The 9075-nt window shown below is 42.0% G+C and overlaps 1 protein-coding gene and 1 non-coding gene across 2 annotated transcripts; both read right to left on the reverse strand.

Annotated features, from left to right (window-relative positions):
- Positions 1 to 472: 472 nt before the first annotated feature.
- Positions 473 to 7100, reverse strand: LOC117426181 (SOSS complex subunit B2-like). The gene is made up of 6 exons (XM_034043554.3): positions 6059 to 7100; positions 4777 to 4915; positions 3850 to 3921; positions 3481 to 3565; positions 2074 to 2122; positions 473 to 1053 (listed from the first exon to the last, which is right to left on the reverse strand). Exons 1-6 carry the CDS (start codon positions 6150 to 6152, stop codon positions 833 to 835), a joined length of 660 nt encoding a protein of 219 aa, XP_033899445.1. The 5' UTR covers positions 6153 to 7100; the 3' UTR covers positions 473 to 832.
- Positions 7101 to 8595: 1495 nt separating this feature from the next.
- trnas-cga (transfer RNA serine (anticodon CGA)) lies at positions 8596 to 8677 on the reverse strand. The gene has a single exon. It is a non-coding gene; the product is annotated as a tRNA-Ser (tRNA).
- Between the last annotated feature and the right edge of the window lie 398 nt (positions 8678 to 9075).

Raw genomic sequence — 9075 nt, forward strand, 5'->3', positions numbered from 1 at the left:
CTGCATTTCATGACCCGAAGAACACAGCATCCAAAGACAGCTATTCTGTCAACAAGAGAAAAACTGGGTTACACACACACATTGAAAAGGTGCATCAGGGCTCGCTTCCATCCACTGCATTGCTGAAGAGACATTCCTGCAGACGTTTGAATGGATTTGCTTTATACCCCATCTCTTCTCTCTCTCTCACACACACACACACACACACACACACCAGCAGTCTTTATTCCAGACCTCCCAGTTGAGTCTTAATCACAAACTGTGCAAAGCCAGGTTTAACAGATGTTGCTTGGTTTAGACAAACAGCTGGATTAAAGAAAAAAAATGCACAAAAGATCTTAGGGTTTTTTTTTTTAATATATATATATATAAAAAATAAATAATTTCTTTATTGTCACTAACCTAACTGAGCAAGATATATATATTAAAAAAGTCATATCTATCTAGATCTCTATCTATATCTATATATAAAAAAATGAATGAACCGTGAATCACCACCTCGACTCCACTATGGTCACTTTTGGTCAAGAAGAGTTACAGCACTTGTAAGCAGCAGCTCTATCACTTATCTTTTTATTTGACATTTATTTTTAAATGCAGCAAGCTGCAGTTATAGGCATTTCATGAACAGTCCACTAATATATACACACACACACGCAACTAAAACAAACAAAAAATAATTTTGCAACACTAACTTTACACAGTTCCATGATAAAAATAAAAAAAGAAATAAGGAAAAGTGCATTTAGCGTTCAAGTAGGGTGAGCAGTTTGTTCAGCGAGGTGGCCGTCAACACTCTCCTCTAGCAGGAGAGGGGAAGGGAGGGGCGGGATTATCTTTTAGTCCTGCGGGGGTCTCTGCCGTTGCTGACGGTGACAGAGGGCTGCGTGTGCCCGGGAGTGCTGCCCCCTGCTGTCTGGAGGTTCCCGTTGCCATTGCCCTGCCCGCGCCCGCTGGTTCTGCCAGGCCACCCGTAGGATGGTGCTGGGTGCTGCGGGTGGCTGTTGGCAGGGGTCGCGCCCATCGTGGAGTAGGACTGCTGAGAGCCGTTACCTGAATAAGGAGGGGGGGAGGGGAGGAGCGTCCGAGGAAATGAAACGAGTAACCCACGTCAAACAAGGAAATACAAAAACATTAAAAAACACACAACTAGAGCTACATAAAGCAAATCATCCACAGCATGTATAGATTCCTACATCGAGACCCGGATGAAGAAACTCAAAAGAGATATACAAGGTTAACATTAACTAGTGAGTCAGCTCAACACTAAAGGGGGACAGATTTATTTTGGGCACTAATATATTAAAATAGGGTTGAATTTTTGACAGTGACAAATTCTGCCCTATTTATTATATACATCAATGCAAATCAGTATGAGGCAGGGATATTGGATGTTTTATTTTTTTCTATTTAAATGCATATCTCTGGCTGTAAAAACACTGAACTCTTAAGAACAGTACTGCTGCCCAACAGAGCTGGTACTGCAACTTCAATTCTCAACAAACATTTAATTTTCTTTAAATACTGTACTTTTGCATTTGGCTGTTTGGCAGTTTAGCAACATTATTCTTATTCAAATTTCCAGCTGCAGCTTTTCACGTCCTAGGATGCACTTTTAACAAAGGTTTAGGTTGGAGTTCGCAGGCAGAGTGTTTGTGTATGCCTTTCATCAACAAACCACTTTAGAAACCTGGAAGGAAAACAGCCCTAGACATCTGAACACCCAGAACAAGTATGAAGCCAGGGCTAGCCTTACTGAGGATTCTAACTTCTGATTAATGCTGCTATATTAAAGATTATTAAGGGATGTTAATACATGCAGAAAAGTGCGCCATGAGCTCCTGAAAATGCCGCCAGCTTAGTGCTGAGACTGCCAACGCTTTCTCATTCTATAAAACATTTCAGTTTGGAAAAATCTGAACCGTTTGGATCCCTACTTGAGACTACAGCAGGTAATGCAGTGACACTGCTCCCCTGTAGAACTTACCTTCTGGCTTTTCTTTCACAATTTCACTTGATCAATACAATGGTAATTAGAATTGGAAATTGAAGTGCAAGTGTTGTGCTGCATACCTGCATTAGAGCTGTTTGTGGGGGAGTTGCTCCTCTGCTCACCTTTGGCCTATACAAAAGAAAACACATCATCCATTACAGGTGCATCTTGCCGTAACCGAACATTCGATTTCCCATCACGACTACAGCAGGGTGAAGCCGAAAAACATTGGGACCTTTCAGTGCAGCAGTACTCAAGTGAAGAGGACTTGCTCACCCATCTGATCGATAACCTGAATTCGCAATACGAAGTTTATACAGTCCACACCGATATAAGTAATCAAGACAAGTCACTTGTGTATGGAATGTGACTATGTAACTACAGCAGGTTCAAAGTCCAATTCCTAGTGATTCTATCTGCTCCAAAATCGTTTCGTGGTTTAACCGTTCAACTTATATTCGGATTAAAATATAACTGATGGTTTAGTAAATGTTTATTTTAAATCAGATTAAATCATTACTACCCCAATATACGGGATTTTGTGGTTTGAACCGCAGCCCTTTCACTCAGACAAGGCCTTCATTGACATCAGAATGGTCAGGCCTGAGAGCTCCTGAACTGCACTAGAATACGCTACTTTCAGCCCATTTCAAATGTGTCTTTAAATACCATAAACTGTTTGGTATCAAAAGATTTTTTTTTATTTATTTTTTTTTTTTATTTAGTCGTCACCAATAGTTTTTTTTGCCCCGGTTTTCTCCCCAATTATTATTTTTATCCTGGTTCACCAGTGCAACCCACCGGCGACTTGGGAAACGTGTTCCTGCCAATCCATCATTTTCCACACCACGGATCCACAGCGAAGCCTAGAGTGCCGGAGGACAACACAGATCTGAATGGCTCCACTGCAGACCCGCAGGCGCCCCATCAGCCACAGGGGTCGCTGGTGCGTGGTGAACCATGGATTGCCCTGCCAACCTGGGCGGCGCTCTGCCAATTGTGAGCCGCCCCCTAGGAACCCCTTGTCACGGTCAGCAATGACATAGCCTGGATTCAAACCTGCGATCTCCAGGCTATAGGGCGCATCCTGCACTCCACGTGGAGCACCTTTACTGGATGCGCCAAGTACCTTGCTCAAGGGTACAGCAGCAGTGTCCCTCACCTGGGATTGAACCCACAACCCTCCAGTCAAGAGTCCAGAGCCCTAACCACTACTCCACACTGCTGCCCTCCAGGACTTTGTGATAATGAAACTTCTGTAGTAGTTGTAACCCATCCCCAATCTCGAGCTTAAACTGAGGTGTTGCTCCTCGAATCCAGCGACAGCTGTTACTGCCCACACTATTAAAAGCAGTAGTTCTAACCAGTAACCTGCTCCTGGTGACCCACTGTTCAGTAAAGGGTACCTCATATTTGTACCAGGTGACTGCAGTTTAGCGGGTCTCTAAGTGTGCAGAGTGCATTGCCGTGCCTGGCGTTTCACTTACACTCTTGTTCTGCAAGGACACCTGGGACAGGAAATCTGGGTTGGGTTCACTGAAGTTGGGGATCTCCGAGTACACCATGCAAAACCTGGGGAGGATATCGAAGAAACTGGGTTTAGCACAGACCCAGGAGAACAGGTCTGGGACTTTATAAAGAGCTTCTATCAGGCAGATTAACCCAGAGAATTGCAGTACCATTAAAACGCCCTCTGACGGGCAGCTGCATCTACACAGTCCTGTATTATTGATACACCAAACAGCTACTTTTAAGGGATTTATAGCTTGCACTGTATTAATGAATGCATGTATCTAAAATGATATACGCGCTTGTCACAATTCAGCCTGGGGTACAAAAATCAACGCAGTTCTTACTCCCCGATCTTCTGCAGGTCTCCCCCTCGTCCCGTGTACAACGTTAAGCAGCCTTTCCACATGGAGGCGTAACTAGAGGAGGCAGAGGAACAGAAAAGCAGCTAGAGATTAACAAAAACAAAGCAGGCCCTGCGGCACAATGCCAAGGATGGAACAGTTGGTATACATGGAGTAAAACAGTGACAACGATCTGCATCAAGGATATGGTTAATACAATGCAACAGTAAAAACGGTAAAATTGACAAAAAAAAATGTACAAAAACAGCTGGTTAAAACAATATTGCAGTGAAGCACTGGTAAAAGAAACCGAATACAGCTGTGCACCAAATATTAGGACTAACTCAGTGTTCCAGCAATGCCCCTGAAATGGTATCCGAGATACTAGGCATTGACACAGCTCTTTAAAATTACTGAAAATACAAGAAAAGTATGAAGTCGGCATCTCAAATGGTTTGAAACATTGGTGACGTGGTGGCTTGACAACTGCACACCTGTTCCTCTCACAGGGGTGCTCAGGAAAACAACGTCAGGTCCGAGTGTGCATCTCCAGTCACAGGTCTCGTGCGTCATTTCAAAAGACTTGCACGTTCAGCAAACATGCTGCTTTATATATAGATAGATTTAGATATATATATAAAATCTGGTTCCATATTAAGTTAAGGAAAGCTTGCATGGCTTCTATCAGGTAGTCGGTTACACTTGCACTTCCCAGGTATTTTCACCTGGAGTCAAACTGTACTGCACCACCTCTCTTATTCTTTACTAACCAGTGTTGCAGCCAGCGACTTGCTTTGAGCCTGAACCACTGCTAAAGCAGAACAAACAAAAGTATAGATGAGAGTTTGCTTTCATCAAGATGCACTTTTCGCTACAGCATGTCATAATATTATTTACACTGTGCACTCCGTCTTAGCATTGTGGACATACCCTCTGGTGAGACGAATGATGTCCCCGGGCTGGATCAGTGTCCCCAGCTCATCCCACACTGATATCGTGATGCTGCCACTCTTGTCTGCCACTTTACACGACCGCACCTCGTGCCCATCTTTAGTTTTGGTAACTCGACCTGCACAGAAAAAAAAACAAGACAAATGAACTGATGTCATGCAGCAGCTTGACCCTCCAGAGCCTGTATGCAGTCAAGCAGTCTCCAGTGTAGACAGGCTCCCCCTGTTCCAACACGGCCTACAAACTTCTCATCCAGATATTAACTAAGAACATTTGTTCCAACTTCCCCCTCTCCATCAATACATTATTATTATTTGTTCATTTAGCAGACGTCTTTATCCAAGGCGACTTACAGAGACTAGGGGTGTGTGAACTATGCATCAGCTGCAGAGTCACTTACAACAACGTCTCACCCGAAAGACGGAGCACAAGGAGGTTAAGCGACTTGCTCAGGGTCACATAGCGAGTCGGTGAGTGAGCCAGGATTTGAACCGGAGACCCTCCTGGTTACAAGCCCCTTTCTTTAACCCAGGACCTCCTTTGCAAATTAGCTATTTCGTTAATAAAATTTTATGATGAGAACTATTATATGAATAATTAGTATTCATATGAATTTACTGATCCTATACCATTATCTAAACCATCACAAAACCATGTAATCTGGCCCCAGCAGTGACAGGCTGTAGTTGGGAGAGACCCAGGCCTGCAGAGACAGTTTGACAGCAATGTGTCCCCTGCATATGGCAAATTATTATTATTATTATTTATTTCTTAGACGCCCTTATCCAGGGCCACTTACAATTGTTACAAGATATCATATTATTTTTTACACATTATTTTTACATACAAATACCCATTTACAGAGTTGGGTTTTTACTGGAGCAATCTAGGTAAAGTACCTTGCTCAAGGGTACAGCAGCAGTGCCCTCCACCGGGGATTGAACCCACAACCCTCCGGTCAGGAGTCCAGAGCCCCTAACCACTACTCCACAATGCTGCCCCTATCAATACACATTCAGTACTACTTCTTGGCATTTCCAGGAACACCAATAAATAAATAAAAATGTTGAATACATTTATGAAAGAATAGGATATAAATATCCCAAAATACACATATTAGGACCAATGCTCAAATCGGGCAATGTCTCAATGTCAATGCCTCGGATTATTAAGATGCGGCCCCTTTAAGAGAAAGGAGACAAATGGTCTCTCTACACGTGTGGTTCCATGGGGGCAACACGCCTGCGCCTTGTTAACTTACCTGTCTCCAGTACAATAAAGACGATATTTAAATTTTTCAGCCCGGGTTTAACTTCTTTTATCAAGACAACTGCTTCATTGGGAATGTTCGACATTGTAACGGCTGCCAATGTTTGTCATTAAAATATATATATAAAAAAATACTTATTTAGCAGCGGGGTCTGGGCAGTGATTTCGGCAAAATAATAATTTTCACAATTGTGTGGCAACTCTTAATATTATATCATGTACAGTGTATAATTACACAACCTTTCAATTGGGGTTTCTGAGAAAAAAAAGCGTCTGCCTCGAGTTCTCTTCAATCAAACTGAGAAAAAAAAAATCTTAACTAGTGAAGCTCTTCTAACTTGTTCATAAACAATACCTCGTCCTTACTGTTAATGTATCATGCTGGTCTAAAAATCAAAAAGCCAAATTCAAAGTCAATTCTCTTCGCAGCCCTTTTGTTTCATTTGGAGTAGAGAAACTCGTTGCGACGGGCGTTTAGCATGTCCGTCCGTCACTGTAAAAAAATAAAATAATAATAAAAAAATCTAACTGGATCGATCACATTACCATTACATCAGCAATGGGGCGAAAACAACCTCGATAAACTAGCATGCCCACTCCTCTCAACGGCTAACTTGCCTTTTCTAGCGTATAGAAAGTCAGTCTTTGTTTTGGTTTCCGGAGTGTTTAAACGGTACAGAAACTATTGCAGTGTAGGCCCTGATTTAATTATTTTAAAAAAAAAAATACTGTATTTTAAAACTGCGTATTATTATTTGTGAATATACTAACTTTGGTTGTATATTTTAGATTAAATGCACAGTATGAAACTGTGGTTAGAAGGCGTCTCAAAGTAATAAAGCCCACCCTTTCAGTTTCCCTCGCACAGGCCTACAGTTTGAGTGTTTAAATTGGTTTTCTTTACGCTAAGCGCTTTGCTACTCAAAACGCAATGCACTCCCTAACCCTGCTTCTGCCACGCAATGCACTCCCTAACCCTGCTTCTGCCACGCAATGCACTCCCTAACCCTGCTTCTGCCACACAAAGCCCACGAACTGCGCCAGCGTGCGTTCCAACAGAGTTATAAAAACAGATAGGCGATACCATCCTGTACGTGAAAAGGGGTACAAGGGAGGCTGCTATCGATTTTAAAAACATAACATATTCGCAGCTTGGCAGTGTTACAACATTGTTACATACACACCTTAATTCATGGAAAGTATACGATAAAAAAAAACCCGACTACATCGCAATGAAGGTATATTGTTATTACATACACAAGTAGATGCACCACGAAGGCTTGCTGTGGTACAGTCCCAGGAATGTTTCTTTTTTCTTTTTTTTTGTAACAATGGCCTCCGACGGCAGACGCTGATTGGACGGCTAGTTTTCTTTTAACTCTTTCGCCACTGGTGGAGTGACGCCGTGCCTTGCTGACCGATTCGTGTTGTTAGTACCGGTTTTATTTATTATTATGTATTTTTTACTTTGATTCGTATTCTTATCGCAGTGCCGGATGGGAGAGGGTGATGTGGGGTGGGGGATTATAAATTATAATGATTAGAATTGTTTTATTTCAAGGCACAATACAGCAGCGTGTGCTTAAATATAACAATAATTCGAATATTTTACATTGTCTAACTGTGACCCATTTGAAGTGACTTTGGCCTGCCCCGACCATGCTAATATATGCTTATTAAATATTGTAGGAATGCATCTATACCTTTACAGCGGTTTTTATTTAACTTTGAAATTTTAAACCTACATACGAGTGCTTACAATTTATAGCATAGGAAAAAATAAATAATGAGGGTTCTTGTAACCACGTCAGCCTTACGAACGGAACCACATTTCTTGCAAAGGCAATATGAATATAAAAACCGTTTTGTTTTAGACGTACATGCAAAATAGTTAAATTGTATTATCACGAAAAAAAAAAGAATGCACACATTTAATATTTACAGTGAGGGAAATAAAACGTGGATTGTCCCTTTGTGTTAATGAAAACGTTTTGTAAATTCACCGGATACGCAACTTTCTGTATGTTCACTGCCATGAACCTCGCTAAACACGTCAGCACACGCTCACACAAGCTGGGAGGAGAGCAGCAACGCACACAGCCGGTCGAGAGAGCGGGATCTTGGGCGTGAGTTCCGATGAAGAGACGCTGATATTCTCTTTACATGAACGCGTAATCAGGACTGCGCAGAGTTGGGAGTCTCTTGAAACGTTTGAGATGTGAACAGTTAAAGAGGAAGTATGCAATACTATCCTCAACAAATAGAAAATGGCTTTAAATAAATATTACAGTTTGCATTTTTTTTTTTTTTGTATCTCAGTCCATGTGTTGTATAGACTGAAATGATGGATCAATTCTGGGGTACAGCACTGAATACGCCGCCCGCCCCCTGATTTTGTCCCGTATGTTATCAATTCAGAACTAGTGGCAAATATTAATTTACGACAGTAGTACTATGTACTGCCAGTCAGGGAATATAACACCAAGGTTAATTTAATTACAGAAGAATTATGCATAAAGATTATTAGCCCGCCACGAACAGGATTCGAACCTGTGCGGGGAGACCCCATTGGATTTCGAGTCCAACGCCTTAACCTCTCGGCCACCGTGACGCCTCTTCTCTACACTGTAGTATCAAGTATATACTACAGAGTTAGTGCATTATTCCTCATAACGAATGTGATGTTGATTGGGCACTCTGGTTCAACACCTTCCTGCAATGGTTATATGTTTCCACCAGATGGTGCCAGAACTCCGTGTTTGGCAGTGCCGTGCTGCCTTGTGTTCTTGTACAGTATCAATTGTGTGGAGTACTGTTTCCGGCGGATACCAGGCGCTCTCTATAGTTCTGCTCAGAAGAAATATAACTGCGAGCATTCTTTGCTACCGTGCTGTAGATGCTATAAAACACACATCTTATCGACGCTGTGAGCAATTGTTGCACTTGCATTAGTTATTAAAGCATTTTACAGCGTGAGCTTTTTCTTGTACACATCATTAAAGTGACTGG

This window comes from Acipenser ruthenus, chromosome 11 (assembly GCF_902713425.1).
Source record: "Acipenser ruthenus chromosome 11, fAciRut3.2 maternal haplotype, whole genome shotgun sequence".
Classification (NCBI taxonomy): Eukaryota; Metazoa; Chordata; class Actinopteri; order Acipenseriformes; family Acipenseridae; genus Acipenser; species Acipenser ruthenus.

Bases quoted from the DNA above. Each gene is read 5' to 3' on its own strand.
- LOC117426181 (XM_034043554.3), bottom strand. From the start codon at position 6,152: ATGTCGAACATTCCCAATGAAGCAGTTGTCTTGATAAAAGAAGTTAAA. The intron at 3,922-4,776 runs GTATGTCCACAA...TGCCTCCTCTAG, and splicing joins ATCATTCGTCTCACCAGAGG to TTACGCCTCCATGTGGAAAG. The intron at 1,054-2,073 runs GTATGCAGCACA...CTCCTTATTCAG, and splicing joins CACAAACAGCTCTAATGCAG to GTAACGGCTCTCAGCAGTCC.